At 60.0% G+C, this 20,416-nt stretch overlaps 2 protein-coding genes across 3 annotated transcripts in view; one reads left to right on the forward strand and one right to left on the reverse strand.

Moving 5' to 3' along the window:
• Positions 1 to 86: 86 nt before the first annotated feature.
• CBARP (CACN subunit beta associated regulatory protein) lies at positions 87 to 5,860 on the forward strand. The gene is made up of 10 exons (XM_061474667.1): positions 87 to 262; positions 1,933 to 2,004; positions 2,450 to 2,595; positions 2,673 to 2,734; positions 2,995 to 3,160; positions 3,259 to 3,433; positions 3,565 to 3,717; positions 3,931 to 4,138; positions 4,238 to 4,421; positions 4,639 to 5,860. Exons 2-10 carry the CDS (start codon positions 1,957 to 1,959, stop codon positions 5,801 to 5,803), a joined length of 2,307 nt encoding a protein of 768 aa, XP_061330651.1. The 5' UTR covers positions 87 to 262; positions 1,933 to 1,956; the 3' UTR covers positions 5,804 to 5,860.
• A 1,081-nt stretch (positions 5,861 to 6,941) lies between these two features.
• STK11 (serine/threonine kinase 11) overlaps positions 6,942 to 20,416 on the reverse strand; it is a 33,763-nt gene continuing 20,288 nt past the window's right edge. The window contains exons 8-10 of one of the 2 annotated variants that reach the window (XM_061474709.1): positions 14,939 to 15,132; positions 8,900 to 9,136; positions 6,942 to 7,566 (exon numbers count right to left, since the gene is read on the reverse strand). In XM_061474709.1, coding sequence (XP_061330693.1) covers positions 8,925 to 9,136; positions 14,939 to 15,132 — 406 coding nt within the window. In that variant the 3' untranslated portion in view covers positions 6,942 to 7,566; positions 8,900 to 8,924. Of the gene's footprint in view, positions 7,567 to 8,899; positions 9,137 to 12,337; positions 13,256 to 14,938; positions 15,133 to 20,416 lie in introns of those variants that run through there. The other variant, XM_061474710.1, reaches the window with a different exon arrangement.

Consider the following 20,416-nt stretch of genomic DNA (forward strand, 5'->3'; position numbering starts at 1 on the left):
TACAGGTAGGGCTCTGGTACAGGCAGAGTTGATACAGGCAGGGCTGGCTGTGGGGCAGGCAGGATTCTGGTACAGGCAGGGCTGGCTCTGAGTACAGGAAGGGTTCTGGTACAGGCAGGGCTGGTGCAGGCAGGGCTCGGGGCAGCCCCTATCCCCACGTGACGCCCGCGCCGCGCGGGGGCGGCTCCGGTTCATTCATAAATCCCGGGGCCACCCCGCACCGAGCGCAGCGGCGGCGATGGAGCCCCGGTCCCGGCTGTAGGTGAGTGTCTGGCCCCGCCGCCTCGCGACAGCCCCTATCGCGACAGCTGGACCCGGCCCGACCGGGGAGACCCCCTCGCATCCCACCGCGCGTGGAGGTCCTGGGGGGTCCTGCATCCCTGTCAGCATCCCTACCCTACATCCTTACCCTACATCCCTGCCAGCATCCTTACCCTACATCCCTGCCAGCATCCCTACCCTACATCCCTGCCAGCATCCTTACCCTACATCCCTGACAGCATCCCTTCCCCATATCCCTGTCCGCATCCTTGCCCCACATCCTTCTCAGCCCCGTGGGGCTCCCATATGCCGCTACCCTACATCCCTGCCAGCATCCTTGCCTACCTCCCGCATCCCTGCCTGCATCCCACATCCCGGGTGGGGCCGGGGCAGCCGCGGGGAGAAGAGCGGGTCCTTCCGCTCCCCCCCCCCCCCGGCCCCATGGGATGCGCACACCTGTGGGGCACAGACCCCGCCCTCCCCCTGACTCCATGCGGGAGCGCCGGGTCCCCCGGCCCGAGCCCCCCGTGTCTGTGTCCGTGTCCCGGCCCGGGGCCGCCCAGAGGCCGCGGGGACTGGCCCCTCCAGACAATGGCCGCGCTGTTCCAGCTGGGTCGCCATGGAGACGGGATTCCTCCATGATGGGGAACGGGGGGGCACCCTTCATCCGTCATCCTTCCCCCCCCCCCCCGAGCCCCAGCCTCGGTGCCCGCAGGGATCCCATCCATGGGTGCCCATCCCACCGGGGCCGCCCCCCGCCAGGCCCCGGCTCTCCCCATGCCCTGGGCACAGCGCCGGGGGGGCAGAGGAGGGACCCCCCCTTTCTCCATCCCCGGGGGTCGCGGGGTGCCTCCCATCACCCCACATCACCCTGCACCACCCCGGCAGCTCGGCGGTGCCCCAGGGCCGGTGCAAGGGGGGGGTCTCCCCCAGACCCCCCCCCATATCCCTCCGAGGGGTCCGTACAGATCCCCAGTGGCCCCCCCCCGGCCCTCGCTGCCGGCCGAGCCCCCCCCGGAGCAGCGGCTCCGACCCCCCCCCGGGGCCGAGGCTCCATTCACGGCTTTCTCTGACCTGATTTTGAGCGGATTCCAGCGGAGCGACCCCCGACACCGGCATCACCCCCCCGCCCCCCTGCCCCCCCCGCCCCCGGCAGCACGGACCCTGCGGTGCCGGAGCCGCTGCTGGGCTGACTCAAGCCCCAAGAGCCGCTGGGATCCCGCCTGCCCCCCCCCCCCTTCAGTGCCCTGAGCTGCTCCCCACAAGCTCCCCCTGTGTCCCCCCCCCCCTCCTTGGGGCACCGTCCCGGCCAGCACGGGGGAAGCTCCGGCTGCCGGCGGGGACGCGGGTCTGTGCCCCACGGGAAGCCGGGCGCAAGGTGACAGCGATGGGGGACCAGGGGGCTGCATCCTCCTCCCCATCCCTCCATCCTGCTTCCCTCCATCCCACCGCGCCTCCATCCTTCCTCCTGACCACACCCTCTCTCCATCCCTTCATCCCGGTCCCTCCCTCCATCCCTCCCTCCATCCCTCCCTCCCGGTCCCTCCCTCCCGGTTCCTCCCGGTCTTTCCCGCACCGCGGTGCCGGGCAGGGCCCCGGGGCCGGGCAGGACCCGCTGCCCCCTACCCCCGGCCCGGCCCCGGCACCTCCCGCTGGTTCCCCCCGCCCCAGGACGCACTCGGGCTGGGACGGACCATGAGCGATGAGCCGACACCGTGGGACAACGCGACCGAGAGCGCGACGGTGAGGAGGGCCGCACTGCCCACCCCTGCCTGCGCTGCCCCCGCCGGGCTCCCGGCTTGGGGGGGGGGACGGGCTCTGCATGGCCTCCATGGGGCTGGGGTCTGCGTCCCGCTGCCACCCCCCTGCTGCATCGCTCCTGGGGGTGGGTGACCCCTCTCCGTGCCCTCCGCATCCCCCTGAGATGCTCTGAGTGCTGCTACACGGGGGTGCAGGCACCGACCCCCGCGCTGGGGCTGGGGTCCTGTCCCCATCCCCATCCCTGCTCGGTGTGGGGCCCCCCGGCTACCGTTGCCTTGGTGAAGGCGGGTCCCCAGAGCCGGCAGCAGGCCCGGGGGTGGCGGGGGAGCAGGAGCATCTCTGGGGAGCAGCGCTCAGCGTCAGCCCCACACCCCCATGGGGCCGGGGCTGGGCTGTGGACCCGGCTCAGCCCCTATGCCTGGCGCAGGCGGTGCCCGGTGAGGTGTCCCCCCAGGATGGGTACGTGCTGCTCCTTGCCCTGCTCTCCATCTTCATCGGCGGCACCCTGGTCCTGCTCTCCAGCATCCTGATCATTTGCCGCCGGTGCTGCGAGGCTGACCGCCGGCACTCCAGGTGGGCAGCGCCACGATGTGGGGTACGGGTTGGGGCGGGCACTGTGGGGCACTGCTGACCCCTGCATCCCCCAACAGAGCCAGCGATGACCCCGAGAAAACCAACACCACCTACCTGGAGGACTCGCAGCCGGCCCAGGGTGAGCGTCACAGCGACCTGCCCCTGTCCCCCCACCAGTAACACCAGCAGCTCCCCAATGGGGGTGAAGCAGCTCCTGGGCCCCCCCCCCTCTCCTGGGTGCTGGGGTGGCCGCACACCCCCATTGCCCAACACCCAGCTGGGTGGTTGGCACTGAGGCCTTGGGTGCAGTGAGTTTGCCCGGCCTCAGCAGGGGATGCTGGGGATGCTGCTGTGCCCCACGGTGGGGGTCCCTGCTTACTGACACCCCCTTTTCCATAGATATCACCATCAAAGTGGAGGACCCCGACTGCCTGTCGTCCTCCAGCTACCGGGATGCGGAGAGCGAGCGGTTCCTGTCCTCCAGCTCCTCCACCGCCCGCCGCGTGTCCTTCAACGAGGCCGCGCTCTTCGAGCAGGGCAAGAAGACCCAGGAGAAGGGGAGGAGGTGAAGCTCCAGGCTGGGACAGGGGGAGAGCCAAGGGGGGGGACGGGACACACACAACGACACCGGGGCCCCCCCTCCTAACGTTGCGTGCCCGGCAGGTACACGCTGACGGAGGGGGACTTCCACCACCTGAAGAACGCCCGCCTGACCCACCTGCACCTCCCGCCGCCCGCCCTCAAGATCGTCACCATCCACGAGTGCGAGTCCAGCGAGAACAGCCTGGCCATGACCCCGCGCCTGCCGCCCGCCAAGCCCGGCCTCGCCATCTTCCAGGTGAGCCTCTGGGGGGGGGGCACCGCTGGAGCCGGGGTTGGGGGGCTTGGGGCAAGGTCCTGGGGTGCAAGGGGGCTCCTCCTGGTCGCTGGCTCTGGGGTGGAGCCCCCTGAGCGCTCTCTGCCCCGCAGCCCCCCGCGGGGGCCCTGCCGCAGCCGGTGCTCCCCAGCCACGCCGTGTGCCCCAGCTCGGCCCTGCCCGGGGACACCTACAACTCCAGCGCCGACACCAGCTTCACCCAGGCCAGCCCGGCCGCCTCCTCCGACTCCGGGGAGGGCCCCTCGGTGAGTACCGGGACCGGGCAGGGGAAGAACCTGCCCTGACCCCTCCATTCCCACTTGGGGCTCCTTGGGGGCTGGAGACACGTGGGGAGGATGTGCAGGACCCGTCTCTGTCCCCCCCCCCCTCCCCATCCCCTTCCTCGGGGGACATTTGTGCATCAGCTGAGCGGGATGAAGCCCTCACGGTCCGTATCCCCCCCCCCCCCGTGCTCCCAGTTGGCAGCAGCACCCAGGAGTGGGAAGGCGGCTGGACCGGGCAGCGCCAGCCCCGGGGAGCCCCCCCCGGCCCCCGCTCAGGGCACGGTGCTGCAGTTCTTCACCCGCCTGCGCCGTCACGCCAGCCTGGACGGGGCCAGCCCCTACTTCAAGATCAAGAAGTGGAAGCTGGAGAGCACCCAGCGGGCGTCCAGCCTGGACACCAGAGGTGGGAGCTGCCCCATGGGGTCGGGCACGGGGATCGCTGGCAGCGCTGGGATGGAACCGGCCCCCCCCCTAGCCCTGCCCTGTGCTCTCCCTCCTCCAGGGTCTCCCAAGCGGCGGCAGTTCCAACGGCAGCGGGCGGCCAGCGAGAGCATGGACCAGGAGGACCGGGACCCCCACCAGACCGACATCATCCAGTACATCGCCCGCACGGACGATGTGGCCTTTCACCCCGCGGGGGGGCCCTTCCTGCCCTCCCCCGCCAGCCCCCCACCCTCTCTCGGCAGGTATTTTTCAGTAGATAGAGGGGATGGGGGGGGGACGGACGGGACGAACGGGACCCCAAGCACGAGGGGGCTCCCACCTTCATGTGTCTTTGGTGTGGGGTGGATGGGGGGGGGGGCCGGCAGCAGCAGGGGGTGGATGGTGCATGGGGAAGGTGATGGGGACCACAGCGTTGAGTCCATTCCCGTCCCTGCCGTGATGCCGGGGTGGTGCCCGCAGGTTAGAGCCGGGCGAGGGCAGCCCCGGCGAGGCCGGGGTCCCCGAGCCCCCCAGCGCCTACCACGACATCTGGAGCCTCCGCGCCTCGCTGGAGCTCTACGCCTCCTCCGAGCGCAGCAACGACCAGGACTCGGTGCGCAGCGACGGCGGCGACAGCGTCTCCTCGGCCGGCGGCTTCCCCCCCTGCCCCTCTTCATCCCTGGACGAGGCCGAAGGCCCCGAGGAGAAGCTCTGGGGTCGGCCCAAGTCGGAGGAGTCGGAGCCCGGCACACGCAAGCTGCTGCAGATGGACAGCGGCTACGCCTCCATTGAGGCGCCCAGCCGGGGGGGCGAGGAGGGGCCCCCCAAGGACCAGACGGCCTCTGAGAAGCGCATTTGCTTCACCAGCGCGGGGCGGAAAGGCACCATCTTCGAGAGCTTCGAGGGCCGGGAACCGGAGGAGGAGGAAGAGGAAGAGGAGGAGGAAGAGGAGGAGGAGGAGGAGGAAGGCAGCACGGTCCGGGGTGCGGCTGGGGGGGGTCTCCCCCGTCCCCACAGCCCCCTGGCCTGGTCCCCGTACGGGCAGATGTTCCCGGGGCGGGAGGCGCTGCCCCGGCGGGACTACAGCATCGACGAGAAGACGGACGCGTTGTTCAACGCCTTCGTGCGCCACGACCCCCAGTTCGACGAGTCCCCGCTGCGGGGCAAGCACCGCTCCCGCACTCACCTGCGCAAGCAGTGGCAGCACACGAAGCAGTACAGCGACCCCGGCGTGCGTTACCCGGCCCTGGAGCGGCACCGCACCCCGCTGCGCCGCGGAGACAGCGCCAACTACCCCCTGGACAGCCGCTTCCACAGCCCCCTGCCCCGCATCGTCAGCGCCGGCGACGAGGAGGCGGCGGAGGCGGCCGACGGGGTCCCCCCCGACGCCGAGATCCAGGTGATCGTGGAGGAGGAGCCCGGAGAGGCCGTGCCCGAGCCCAAAGGTGGCCCCGAGCCCCCCGGGGATTGCCCCGGCCCCGGGAGGTGCCTGGGGCTGGGCTCCGGCTCGGAGCTGATGATGGACAAGATCACGGGCGGCATCGAGGAGCGGCTCTACGGGCACTTGAGGAAGGCGGGGGGCAGCCCCGAGCACACGGTGGCCGTGGCGGCCAGCGACGCCCCCCCCGACCACAGCCCTGTCTAAGGCTCAAAGCGAGGGGGAAGAGACCCCGGCACAGGGGTTCGGGGCTCCATCCCCTCCTGCTGCACGGCAGGGCCAGGAGGATGCGTGGGGTCCCCTGGCTGTACCCCCCCCCCCTCCGGTGCGGGGGTCCGGCAGCGCGGGGTGGCCGAGGGGCCAGGCAGCGGCGCAGGGCCCCGGGGGGGGAGTTGAGATGGAGCAGAGCAAGGAGGGGGTAAGCCCTGGGCCCCGGCAGAGCTGTGTAGCAGACACGCTGCCCCCGTGCTCCGGTGTTCACAAGCAATAATGCCCCCGGTGCAGCCGGGATGTCCCGGTGGGGACGGGGCCAGAGCTGGGTACTCCCCCTCCCGCCGCCGTGGTGCCACGCTGGTGGGAAGGGAGGGGGGCGGTTATTTGGGGAGGGAGAATCCCCTCCTCAAGCCCATTCCCCCCCTCCAGTTCTGCAGGGATCCTGGGATCTAAACTGGAAGCCACTGGGGTGGCCGTGCTGGGGCAAGAGGATGCTCGAGGGGCTCCTGTGGCAGCATCCCGAGGGCTGGGGAGCCGGAACGAGCCCTGGGCCCCCCCCAAAGCATCCCCAATAGGGGTGGGGGCTGCCTGGGTGTAAAGGGCAAGAGCCAAGCATGGGTGACCCCCAAGTGCTCCACACCCCCCTCGCCCTCCCGAGGAGCTCAGAGGATTTGTACTGATGGGTACAGAGGCAGTGGCTGCTCCTGGGGGGGGCAGCTCTGCTTTTTAGTGGGGTTTTATTTGTGTTTCAAAGGATGGGTACGAAAGAAAAAGGGGGAAAACCCAATAGTAACTGCCCAACTGTGTTACCTGTTCCCTGGGGGGGGGGGGGGGGGGGCTGGGACGGGGAGAGCCCCTTGGCCCCCCAACTGCATGCGAGTCAAGAGGCCGGGTTGCTCCTTCCCTCCGCCAAGTCTCTGTCCAAAGCACCAAGTCGAGCTCCAACTCGGTGGTTTTAAGTCTCTAAACAAGACAAAAAGACAAAAAAGACCCCAAAAGCGTGCCTCCTCTGAGCTTGTTTCCGTGCGGGGCAGGGGCTGGCTGGGGAGGGCAGGGAGCCTCCGGCCCCCCATATCACCCCCGAGGAGCGGCTTTGCCAGGCCGAGGAGGAAGGAGAGGACCAAACCCCACCTCGCTGCTTGCACTTTATTGTGGTTTTCTTAAAAAAAGGAGAAAAAAAGGAAAAAAAAAAAAAAAAAGGAAAGGAAAAGAAGAGTCAACGACCGCTCCCGAGCCCTTCCCGAGCCCTTTACAGCATGCAGGTTTCATAGAGCTTTGCTTTGTCTTAATACCTGGGTGGTTTTTTTTTTTCCTCATCGGGTTTATTTTCACACATCACGATGTGTAGGAATCTCTAAATATACCGCAAATATAAACAAAACCAAGGGGGGCAAAAACCAAAAAAAAGAGAGGAAAATATATAATATATAACAGTAGTCTAAAACATAAAGTGCACGGCAATGGCTTTGCACGACTTCTACACAGCCAGGGGGGCCCCGGCCGCGCTGCTCCCACCCCCAAATCCAAACCAGGAGCAGGGGCTCGCTTGGCAAAGTGATGGGAGAGCAGCTGGGATCCGTCCTCCCGCGGCCACCATCGGGGTTCCTGGGTCCAGGCGGGAGCGGGGCCGCAGGCACGGGGCCGTGGTTGGGTTCCTCTGGGTTCTTTTTGGATCACAAGCACAGTCCACGCCAGGAGGGAGGCAGAGCCGGGGCGATGGAGGGGGGGACGGGACACGGGCTGGCCCCGGGGCGCTGCTGTGGGGAGCAGAGGGGTTACAGTGAGTGCAGGGCCCCATGTGTTCTCCAGGTTCCCCCTCTCTTGATGGCACCGTGTGGATGGGAATATGGGGGTCCCAGGGACCCCGCTCCATCCCGGAGCTCCATCCTAGCACCCAGCCCTTTGCCCACATCACCCCCTCCTCGCTCCCGCAGCCAGGAAGCAAATCCCATGCTTCACTTGTGCCCTGGAGACAAAGCGCTGCTTCTGTCAATGGTTTTAGGGTGCTGACTGCTGGGGCAGGGCTGGGGATTCCCAACTGTTCCCGGCCATCCCCGCAGGGCATGAACCGGGCTCAGGCAGCCCGCATGGACCTTCCCCTTCCCAAAACCTCTGGGCACCCGCAGTGGAGCCCCCGGCCCGGGGAACCGAGCGGGAAGGGGGCGAGAGGAGCCCCTGATCCCGCCGGGAAACCCGGATCCGAGGCATTTGCTTGCGGCTCCCGTAGGTCCCCGTGCAGGTGAGTCACTGCCAGGCATGAATTAAAGATGAAGCTGCCACAGGGGCCCGAGCTCTGACAGCTGCAGGGGGAGGAAGGCGCTTTTATTTCGGGCTCCTTTCACACCACAAAGCTGGTCGTGATCCAGGCGGATCCAGAGCCTCAGCCCCACGGAGCCGTGACGCGCGAGCAGAGCCCGGGGGTGGCCTGAGTCATCGCTGCCTCACTCATGAATGAGGGCTGGGAAGAAGGGACAGGGAATGCGGAGCCCTGGAAAGAGCCGGAAGGAGGAGGAGGAGGGGGGAGCGGGGATGATGCTCAGCTTCCCCAGGAGGGGAAGGGGCTCGGCTATGGCCACCGGTGACACGGACACCTCGTGGTCCAGGAGGGCTCCGGGGCAGGGAATGGGGCTGTCCTGATGCTGCAGCCCAGCAAGGGGAGGAAGGATGAGGCAGCAGCTTACATGGAGAGGGTAGAGCAGAGCCAGGCAGAATGGGGAGCACAGGGGGGGGGTCCCCACTGGGCTCTGCACCCCCCTCGCAGTGCAGAAGCTCCCAGGGCCGTGTGTCAAGGTTGGAGGTAAGGAAGAAGCTCATCACTGTGAGGGTGCCCAAAGAAGGGGTGAATGCTCCATCCCTGGTGGTGTTCAAGGCCAGGTTGGACAGAGCCTTGGGCCACATGTGAAGCCCCCCTACCCACGGCAGGGGTTGGAACTGGATGATCCTAAGGTCCTTTCCCACCCAAACCGTTCCATGATTCTATCTGCAGGGGGATGCTCAGCACCCAGAGCTCTCCCCTCTCCACACGAGGGGCTGCAGAACACCCCTCCTGCTGCCCCTGGCTCAGATGTGTGTGTTCCCCCCCACCATTACCTGTGCGGAGCGAGGGGCCCCGGCCTCACTGCTGCTTGCACGTGGAGAGCTTGCGGATCTTGCTGCTGGCGGAGCAGGCCTTGCGCGAGGGGTTGGAGGAGGCGCTGGCCCGGCGCTCGCTCTTGGCTTTGGTGCTGAGCTGCCCCGGCTCCGTCCCGTTCATGCACACGGGCTTGGGCAGCCCCCGGCCACGGCTCTGCCCGTTCTGTGCCGCTGCCTCCTCCTCAGGCACCTGCCCTGCAAGGGGAGAGGGAGGTGAGGCAGCGGGAGGGCCCCGGAGCATCGCCCCTTCCCATTGCCCCTTCCCCATCGCCCCTTCCCATTGCCCCTTCCCCATCGCCCCTTCCCATTGCCCCTTCCCATTGCCCCCTTCCCATCGCCCCCTTCCCATCGTCCCCTTCCCATCGTCCCTAACGCTGCTGCTCCCTGGGGGGACGACATCAGAGCCCGGCTTCAGCGCCTGCAGGGGCAGCACAAGAAGGATGTGTGAGGAGGGTGCAGAGGCTGCAGCCCTGTTCCTGCAGCGTTCCGGAGGGAGGTGGAAACGTGAGGGGCTGGGGGCACGATGGGGGGAACCCCTCCCGCGGTGGGAGAACGGCCTCAAATCAGCTCCAGAGCAGCTCAGTGACTCAGCACACTAAGAGCCATTTCCAGAGGCATCTCCTGCAACAGGGTCAGGTCCATGCGCTCACCTCTCCCCAGCACAGCCCTGGCCCCCTGCTCCCACTGGTGCATCCCCAGACAGGCAGGGGCTGGTTCCTATCTCCCCCCCCCTCCAGATCCAGCCGAGGCAATTTCCTTCCAGCAGGAACGTCACGCTCCAGGGCCCTTCAGTTATGACTCAGAGGGGTGAGTGGAAGCGAAGGCTGTAAGACGATTATGTATAATTTTCTTTAAAGGATGCTCAATCCTTTCTCTGCCAAGGCCGAGCAGCGTCATCCGTCCGCACTTGTGCCACTGATCACCCCACTGCTTGCAGAGGAGGGGGACACGCACATGGGGATGGGTGGTGGGAGACACACTCCTCCTCGGGGGGTCCACCAGACCCCTGCACCCTCCCCTGCCTCGGCACTGCTGCAGGACCCCGTCCTCCATCCCTGCGCCGCGCTGATGGACACACGGGGCACATCCTCGGTGGGCGAGGAGGAGACAAGGGGCCATGGGGGTCACTTTCAGCACCCACCTTCCTCTTGAAGGCCCAAAGCAGTGGAGGCAACAGGAGCCTGGCCCGAGCGCCTGGAGGGGCCCAGCTTTGGCAAAGCCTCATTCACCGGCGCAGAGACCGGAGCAAAGCGCTGGCACAGGCTCCTCTGACCGCCCCACTGAGCCTGACCCAGGCACTTCTGCTGCTCACCTGATGCTCCACGTGCGCCCGAGTGTGTCACTGCTGGAGCCGGGGGCACCCGCAGTGTCCCGGGGGGTGTCCAGCCACGCACCTCCCTCCCCACAAACAGGGATGCAGCTCCTTGCACAGCTCCCCACCAAGCAGGGAGGTACCTCAGGCACGTCCTCACCTCCAGGGCTCAGGAGCATGAAGCAGACACCGCTTGGACACATCTGGACCTGTCACTGACCCGCTCCCCACTGTGGGGCAGGCCCTGGCTCTATGAGCTGCTCCAGCAGAGCTGGTCACAAGTGCTCCCCATGGGACCCAGAGCATGGGTCAGGCCGTACCCCACCTCCCGAGCTCAGGGTCCTTCCTCTTGTCCCCACATGCCAGCGCCCATCTGCAGCGCCTCAGATAACCCCACTGGAGCAGAGCTGGAGGCTCATCCTTCCCTCCCTCAGCTGAACTCGGGCCAAGTCAATTCCCATTTCTGGCTGGGGAGGGAGAGAAATAACACATCCAAACAGTTCCTCTGCCTTTTGTGCGGCTCTTCCCTCCTCCTGCTCTGCCTCAGCCCGGCTCCCCGAGTCTATTATGGCCACAGCACGGAGGGAGGGCACGAGCTAATTTTACTTCCTCACCAGTGACAGTTGCTGACGTTCAAATTAATGAAAACAAGAACTCAACACGGGCTGAAGTCTTGGCAACTGCCTGCCCACGAGGAAGCCGGTGACCCAGCTCTGGCTGCTGGAACAGCGACATCCTACCTTGCCATTACCGCCTGCTAAAAATACAGGGATAAAAGGAGGCTGAGAGAGGCACCGGGAACGTGCGTGTGCATCCTCACCACCTCTCACATTCCTTAATGGCTCCATCCAGCTCATTCAGGCACAAAAAAAAGGCTTTGCTATAAACTCAGGAAGCAGCTTTTGGAGTCGCTGGGTTTGTCAGGCACAAACACACGTTTGTGACTTGCAGCTCCAAAGGCACCTCCCCAAGCACCAACTTTACCTAAAGCCTCCAGCCCTTGCTCACCAGCCTCAAACCGAAGCCGAGGGAGCAAAGGATGGAGCCCCTGCAGGAGACCTGTGCTGGAAGCAGGAAGGGGTTAATGGCAGGGAGGAAAAAGCAGAGCACAGCCTTCTAAATGTGAAAGGGGCACAAGATGCTTACACGAATCTACTGCATCTCCCAGAGGAGATCCTTCTGGAGAGGACACGGGGCCACAGCGCTCCCCTGGGATGAGGTGCTGAACACCCCTGAAGCAGCTCTCTCTGCAGGAGTCTTTAAAGAACCCTTTAACATACAAGCACAGTCCCCAGCCCCTTCTTCCTCTGCAGGATTTAATGAGGTTCCTTCTCCTCCCTCCCCAACACCCACCTATGAGTCACTTTACTCCTGCTCTCACTGCCCGGCAGAACCACAACTGAACCCACAGGCAGTTAACAGGGCTTTGACACTTTTATTACCATAGGGGGTCTCTGAGATGTCACAGGGGGCTGGAGCTGAGCGAGTTCAGAGGGATCCTGCAGGAAGACCCCAGTAAAGAGATGAGCATTCATCCTCCCGGAGCTTCTCAGGAGGGTTCTGCTTCTGGTGAGGGATTTCTGCCCACCACAAAGACTGAACCTGCAAACTGCACCTTCCTCCCCCACCTCCCTCCTTCCTCTTACCCTTTGGTCAACAGCCTTATTTGAAGGGATCTCTACAAGACCTGGGAACCTCCGTCACAACCACAACCTCCCTCAGGCAGGGCCCAGCAGTGATGGCTGCACAGGAGCAGCATGAGAACATCCAGCACAGAGGAATCCTCTCCCTGCTCCGGGTGGTTCCCTGGGGAGCTCTGAGCTGTGGCCCACATCTGGACTGCTGTGTCTGATGGCTCTCAAGTAATCCACCCTTCATGGACCCATCCAGCTCAGCCTGTAACACCCAAGGGCTGGGAGGAGGACATGCAGAAGCCACTTCACTATCTACCTAAGCCATTAGCAACAACTCTTGAAACAACCCAAAGGTTAAACCCCTCAAAAGGCACCAGTTAAACCAAAGTCCTGTCCAGCCCACACACCCTGCCTAACTAAGGTGGGAAGTGCTGGTTTATGGGGCCCCAATTCATCTTTAAGTCTTTAATCCCTCTGAAACAGCACAAATTACACACGAGAACTTAAAACATCTCCCAGTAATTTGCCTGTCATTTCTGAAATGACAGTTCTTATTTGGGTTTAAATCCTGCTGTTTGCATTAAGAGTATGCAATAGCTGGTAGTGCTGCTCTGGAGATGATCTCCCACTATCAGAGTCACCTGCCTGTGTGGGTACATCCAGCTCACTGGCAGACAGGGCTGCTGGGGGAGCACCAGCATGTGCAGCACCCAACCCCAGCACCAAGAGCTCCAGACCCTCAGCAGCAGGTGGAACAGGCAGCTCCATCCTGGGCCGCTGGACACACCACTGCTGTGGGAAGTCAGCCCAAGCTTCTGCTTTTTACATCCCATAAAGCAGGCAGCAACGCAGGCTCATCCCCACTGGGGAAGCTAAAAGGAGACAGAACATTGCAACCAGAAGTGAGAACAGGGAGGAACACATCTGTCCAAACTCATTCGTGGAGCAGGTCTGCAGGAACAGGCTGGATTTCACCAGTAACCCACTCTGCAAGGGCTCACAAACCATCTCATTACAGTGCATTGAGCCCCTCTGCTTAAAAATACAAACCCAAAAGCTAAGGAACGATTCCCTTGCAGAACAAAGTTATTGGCTTTGGAAACAATGCAACTGTCCTGGAGACAGGGAGGTTCCTGGGGGAAGCAGGGAGATGATCCTGTACTCTCCAGCCACTGCCATTAGCTCAGGCCAAGGGAAGCCCAGGAGGGCAGTGGCTCTGGGGCCTAGGCTAAGCTTCACTCTCCTCTTCTGCACTCACGGCTGGCGGGAGCATGGCTTCCTCTGCAAACAGCTCTCCAGGGCTGCTCAGTGCTCTGCTCTGTCCGCTAAGCCCTGCCTCTGCTTCCTCCTCCTCCTCCTCCTCTGCAGCTGGGAATGCACAAGGAAGCAACAGAGCACTGTTAGAGAGCTGCACAAGCTTGCTCTCTAGGCTGACACCCAGAAAGCAGTTAAGACTCTGCTCTTGGGTTGCCTGAGACAGTCAAGCACCAAGAGCAACAGATCCACTCTCACCGAGGTTATCATCTGGCCCTCCAAGGGAGCTTACACACAGACCAACGGTACCTTCTGCCTCCTGAAGCCAGTTTGGAAGGAAAATGTAGCATCAAGAGAGGGATGAACGTGATGCTGGTTATGGATTTTCAAGCCTCATCATTGTGCCCAGTCCCACTGCCTGTGATGGGGCTCCCAGCCCCAGCACTTTGGCAGAATCAAGTCTTGGGCACTTATGCACAGGCTGTTCCCAGTGAGAGCTCTTGCAGAGGGAAACAGCAAACCCTGACAACAGGGAACGCATCTGGCAAGTTCTCGTCTCTCCTGTTTCTGCACTTAGAAGGGCCCCATCAATCAAGTACGCGCTCCACGAGCCTTTTTAAGAGGATCCCTCCCTTCAGAAGCCTCCACTGAGCTATGAGGAAAGGCCTGGCCCTGATCACATTCCAGCACAGAAGTCCATGGGATGTAAGAAGAGAGCAGAGGACAGAGCTCTGTGGGTCACCCAGCTGGCACGGGGACATTCCTCCTATTAGAAAGGGTTATAAATTCCCCAGCTGTCACCAGTGAATCAGCACTTGGAAATGGACTGATTCCACTTTGCTGGGACACCATCATCTTGGCAGCTCCCCCTTGGACCCACCAGTGGATGTGCTTGGACCCTGTTGGGGGCTGAGCATCAGTCTTGAACTACAGAAGCCAGGGCTCTCCTCATCACAAGGGAAGGTCGGGCACAGGAACCTCTAACACAGGGTGGTGAGCCCATGAGCTCCCCTACAAACAGCACTTGACACCTGCCCTCCAAAGCAACTGAACCAGGCTGGAGCAGTCAATCTACAGCTCATGTTCTGTTGATGGAGGCAGTGAGACAAAGAACCTGCCCTGATCACACAGCACTGCTGTGATGACTAAAACCGAGCAGCTTTTGTCTTTGGTCTTACCACAGCCATGCCCTTCAGCCCTCACCAGCCACATGGCTTACAGGAACAGCCAGGCCAAAGAACGGCTATTTGATTACCACCTCTTCGTTAGAGCTGCATGGCTGAAACCACACACCCCCCTGCACTTACTGGTTGGCTCACCTTAAAACAACAGGAAACCCCTAACAAAGGAAGAAGCAAATCTGTAAGCAGATAGTTACCAAGGCTGGAGCAGAAAAAAGAGCTCAGTGTAAGGCTACAAGCAGCCTTCTTTCTCCAGATGTGCCATCTCCTCTGAACACTGAGTCATTTTAGGGCTCTGCTCCAAAATAACTCAGTCTAGCAAAAGAATTAAATGTGCTAAACAACACTGTCCAGGAGGAGCAGCTATTAGTGGATGAAGGAAGGAAATAGGCATATGGGTAATGCACAGGAAGGGGCATCCTGGTTGATCAAGTAAAGGCTGGAGGCATCCGGAGCATCACAGCTACTCACCAGGTGTGACTCACCCCATAGTAATCAATAGTCTCCTCCGCTGCTGAGAGGATTAGTTGGACCTCGAGGCCTTTCCTGAAAAGCTTGAAATGGATGGAAAACAAGCCACTTCTGCCCTACCCATCCCAGCACCATTCCCTCCTACCTGGTACTGTGAAGTCCTGAGTGTAGATGATATCATCTTCAATGTCATACAAGTCATCATCTTCTTCCTCATTGTAGCCATGCAGATCTTCCAGATAAGGCACCGCCGTCATACTTCTCCACCGGTCCTTTGTTTCTGGGCTGGGAGGAATGGGCACCAGAGCCTCTGCCTGAGCGTGTTTCTTCCGAAACCAACTGCAAAGAGGCCAAGAGCAGCGGGTCAGCAGCACGCCTTCAGTGCCCAGGAGGCACAGAGAAACCCCTCACCCCACCAGAGGGGCCCATTCCAGCCCAACATTCAAAGGTTCAGCATGGAAAGCCTCCTAGATGGTTTTCTGCCACTGCAGGGTTTTTAATGTAGAATGAAAGGGAGGAGACTCAAGAAAGGTGGGTGTCCTGCTGACAGCACCACAGGGACACCTGCATCTACAGAGAGCAGCTCAGGGCCTGGAAACAGAGCACAGGAACATTTTCCCCATCACCAACTCGAGCCCAGACCCTCGATGAGTCAAAAGACAGCAGAGCTGCTAGAGCTCTGAGATTTGGTGTTAAAGCAAGCAGAAGGAACTCCTCTCCTAAAGTTGAGGTTAATCCAGCACAAGACAACAAAGTTTGCAGAATGTCAGTCTAAGGAGAGCGGTATTTACTCCAGAGCTCCTTTAACAGGCAGTTTCCAACAAGGCCACAGCAGAAACGCTTCTCCTTTATCCCTTTATCCCACTTCTGTCTCAAAGGACTTCTATTACCCTTAAACCCAGAGTGCTACCATCTGCCCAGCAAAGGGTATCAGCTCTGAAAGCTGTTCTTAACCAGATCAAGAGACTAATGGTCATCACACCAGCATCCCAGGAGCCAGCTGGGTGCCCTCTTGCATTCTTATCATCCTTCTTAGCAGGGGTCCAGCACTGGGCTGTCTCTGGGACATCTGCCAGTGCTGCACGTGGGCACCGAGCTTCCTGGAAGCACTGCTGGAATACTCCATGGGATCCTCTCTTCTGAATGCAGGTGGGAACAGAAGTTCCTTCAGACCTGGCTATTTCTAACCTGCCCTTCCAGCCCACACCCCCCAACACATCCCACTCCTTTCCCTGAGCCAGTCAGGTTTCATCACTCCAGTTCCAGACTCGTTTTAGGAAGGAAGGGTTGGATGCTCCTTCTGCACAGGAGAACTGTAAATCTAATGTCATTCTAGTCTTACATTGCTTTGACATTGCCTGAAAACACAGTGGCATTCTCACAAAACTATCCAGCCAAAGCAAAGAGTTAGGAGATGAAAACGTAGCTACTGGGACAAATCAGCCTGGATTCAGAGGAGTGAACCCTCACCCAGGGACCTGCTTCACAATTAGCATCTTTCAGCTGTCTTCTCTGTAGCAACTGAGTTTTAAAGCGAGGAAGACAGCAGCATCCATCCTGCCACTTGCAGGAGGAAAGAGCAAGGCAGCCCCTGTAGCCTGAAGGTTAAGGAAGTGTGTTTTGGTTAATCATGTGTCAACACCATGCAAGGAATCCTGCTCCATCCAGATCCGACTGGTCAGGTTCCACCTCTGGTGCATGAAGAGGCATTACCAGAGCGAAGGGAAAACGTCAGCCCTGCTGCTGGCCCAGCAGGACCAGATTTTGGCCAGCAGTTTTAGCAAGGCCCCTGTCTGGCTTCCTTGGTGATGTGCATGGCACACAGCACTCCCAATCCCATCATTTCATTTCCCTGCCTTGTGAGGCTGCTTTCATCAAGGAAGCAAATGGCAAGATCACCCAGTGCAGGGCAGCGGAGCCAACACAGCCACCGGAGCTGCAGGGATCCAAACTGAACAGCACGGATCTAAGGAGGATGGAGCATCCTGACAAATGAGATCAGAATGACTGCCATTAAAAGGAGCCTTTTCAAAGGAGGAAGCCTGGAAGTCTCTCCAGCAACCGGTGTTGTTATTTTGCTGTGTTTCAGCTCTGCCTCTTGCTTTCCTTCTGTCCTACTTACCAGGAGAGTAAAAATAGGTTTTTATTAACAGCAGAAACCTGAGTCGCTGTGCTCGAGTCATAATGATTCCATCCTCTGGGAGGTGATTTCAAACACTTGCATATGCATGTATGGTAATGAGGCTATAGACTGAGAAGAGAAATTCATTGAAGTTCTAAGAAAAATCAAAGCCCTCTTGGAAGGAGCCTCAAGCAATTCTGTATGGAGCAGCAGAGTATTTCCCGGCAAGCAATTTTCCAGCAGGGACAGACATTCTGCCTCTGCACTGGTGCTAAATGTTATCAGTGAAGCCCTGCTCTTCAGCTGAGGACCACTGGCTCCATCAAACACCCTCATCTGGCTCAGGAAGCTGCTGCCCACTGATGAAGCCAGAAAGTGGCCACTCTCCCATCACTCAGTGATGCAGATGAGGTTGACTCCATCCTCACCTTTCTTCACTGACCCTAACCCATGGGCTGGATTAGTGCTGCCCACAGATATTCCCCCATTTGTTCCCAGTTTCACAGATGTTTTCTGAGCCAACGATACAAACTCCGCTCTTTTCAAGTCCTGGTACAAGCAAGGTTAAAATAAGCAGCAGTAAGCACAGCTGCAGCTTCCAAACACTCCCAGCTAATTCACTTCCCATTCTAGGTCACAAATACTTCACTTTGCTTGTTTTGTACAGGGACAATTTGCTCTGAAATCAGATGCCAAGCTGCAGGCCACCACCCTGCCAGCAGGGATGGGTTATGAACAAATCCCCATCCCTGGCAATGCTCAAGGCCAGCTTGGACGGGGCTTGGAGCAACCTGCTCTAGTGGAAGGTGTCCCTGCCCATAGCAGGGAGTTGGAACTGGGTGAGCTTTAAGGTCCCTTCCAACCCAACCCAGTCTGTGGCTCTATAAAAGCACTGGGGAAGGTGGTACAGCAGCTCCAGGGCCTCAGGAAGAGACAGGAGGCTGGCAGGTTAATCTGCACCTCTGCTAATGAAAGGTGGGAGGTGGAAGTACCTTCCCTTTCTTGCTATCAACTCTGGCAATCGTGTCTACGACTGAACAAATTAAGTGTGACACTCGTGGAGAAGGAAGGCAGGATGGTTGCCTTGGAAACGAGGGACAGAGGTAGAATTCTGCATCCACTCCATCACTCTAAGTGCTGCAGCAGGGTCAGTGAATTAGCTACAAAATGCAGTGTATGAGCATTAAGCCCTTCAGCAAAAGCACAGGGTAGAGGAGATGGTGAATGGCCTATAGAGAGCAGGCTTGTAACTCCCTGGCTCTGGGCAGCTTCTCTTCACTGGCCTGTGTTTCCTCCCTCCCCAGAGTATGAAATATTCACAAAGGGGAAGTGAAGAGCTCAGTTTTCCATGCAACAGCTTCCTATCCTGATCCTTCCGGGAAGAGCAGGCTTCATGGCTCTTGCACTGTTAGGCAGGGGTCAACTTCTGGCAGTTGATAAACTCCCAGGCTGAGAGCTGGAATCCATTTCAGTTCACAGCTCGGAGGCTGCACTTCACACACCTCATGAGGAGGCCTGAAAAGCCTCTGGAAGCAAAGAGGAGAATGTGGCTTTGTCCTGAATTAAAACCAAGTGCAGAACCATGAGCGTGATGCAAGGGTTCAGCTATGGAAGGGAAGGCAGGAGAAAGCAGCTGGCAGGTACCACCCTAAGTAGTCTCTGCCTACAGCAGTCTTCAGGCAAGGCTCTGGCTGCAGGGGGGAAAGTGTTGGGAGCAGATGATAAGAATAAAGGGAGGAATGGCAGAATTCCCATCGCTGGGCCACAGACACATGCCTGCTGCTTCTTGGAGAAGGACTCAACACTCCTCAGCGTTCCCCTCACCCCCCTGATGAAGCCCTTTATCCTTGATCCCCCAATGACAGCAAGAAACAGCACCTCATGGGAGGTGTTTATCCAGCTCTGGATGGATCCCGAGCACCCAGACACCTCCTCTGTGACACTTCCCTTGGGATCACCCTTCCCACCGTGCTGACACAAGCCTGGTCTGGCAGCACCTGGCTCCTCTGCCCAGGACACAGCTGGTTTTCAGGGCACTTTGAGAATCTCCCTTGTCCATCGGAGCAAGGCACCAGCCACAGCAGTTTAAAGACATGAAAGGAGACTTGCAGCAGCACGGGAAGGCACTGGGTGATTCTGGTTTGAGGCAGTATCCATCCCAGCAGGGCAGCCTGGGGAAGGCGCTTGATGTTTCCATAGCCTAGTTGCTGTGCCTTAACACATGCTTTTGTGGGAGGAGTGTAGAGAAACCTAAAATCATTAATGACTATTTCTCCCACACACACACAAAAAGGAACCCTTTTCTTACTGAAATGCTTTTCCAAAACCCCTCTGAGGATCCCGAATGGCTCCTGCTGTCCTCCCCGCTGCTTCGTGTGCTTCAAAAATACACCAGGGTCAGGTGAAGCAGAAGGGCTAAGCTTCCCTCTATTTAAAGAAAAGCAGGAGAACCAAACACTGGATCCTTTAGCACAATGCTCCTTCACAGAGAGGAGACGGACAGGCACATCCAAGCTCTGCTGGGTTTGATGTCATTATTAGGATGCCACAGCAGGAGGAAGGAGGCAATTACTAACAGGGGAGAAAAGCCTGTTAAGAAGCACTGGTTAAGCTCACAGCAAACTAATAAGGGGCTAAGCCTTGGAAACGTTCCTGTGTTTGCAGGTAGAGCCTTTCCTCAGCCTCTCTCAGGGCTATGAGATGAAAAGCCTCCTCACAGCAGCTCTGCCCAGGGAGAGGGCTGGCTGGGCACAGGAATCACTGGGATCTGCGCCTGCCCCCATGCCAGAAGCTTGCTCTAGTTTCTCTGGCTTTCTAAAGGCAGGCAGGGTCTCTAGAGAAGCCTCTTTGCTTCCAGCTGGGCAGAGCTGACACAAAAACTCACTGCCACCTGGGAGAGGTATAAATGAAGCCCACAGGGCTGGGTAAGTGGCTCAAATACCCAGCGTATACATGCAAGAACCAGCTATGCTGCCCTAGGCTGAGGGGCAGTTCACCCACAGCATCTACAGGAAAGAAAGTGCTTCTAAACCACCCAGTAATGCACTGCTGGACTTAATTCCTGCTGTGCTTCTTCTCAGTGCAAGGGACTGTGTGCAAGCCGGTCACCACCCTGCACCAGCTGTAATGAACAGGAGAACTACTTCATTGGGAAGTACAACAGTGCTTTGCTGTCTGGCTTGAAGCACTCCAGTCCTCAGTGGTGGAGGGGAGGATGGTCAGGAACAGCAGGAGCTTTTGTTTCCAAGAGCAGCTCTATAGGTGCTTTAAGTGCTGTGCAGCATTTCAGAGGCCAGCCCCAAGCAGCGTCTCATGTGCACAGCAGAGGAGGCTTGAAAAGCCAACGTGTGCTCCCATCCCCTCCCAGACTCAGAGGAACGAGTGCACAGCTCCTGGCTACTGGTAACAGTTGGCCTGGCTTAACTGACTGCCCAGGCTACACAAGACCTGCCTCCTGCCTCGGATCCTCACCAGGGGAAGGGAGCAGTTGCTCCCCTGTGG

The sequence above is a fragment of the Pezoporus flaviventris genome, unplaced genomic scaffold, assembly GCF_033815535.1.
Source record: "Pezoporus flaviventris isolate CSIRO_AGI_PZ_B2104156 unplaced genomic scaffold, CSIRO_AGI_Pfla_v1 ptg000080l, whole genome shotgun sequence".
Taxonomy (NCBI): domain Eukaryota; kingdom Metazoa; phylum Chordata; class Aves; order Psittaciformes; family Psittacidae; genus Pezoporus; species Pezoporus flaviventris.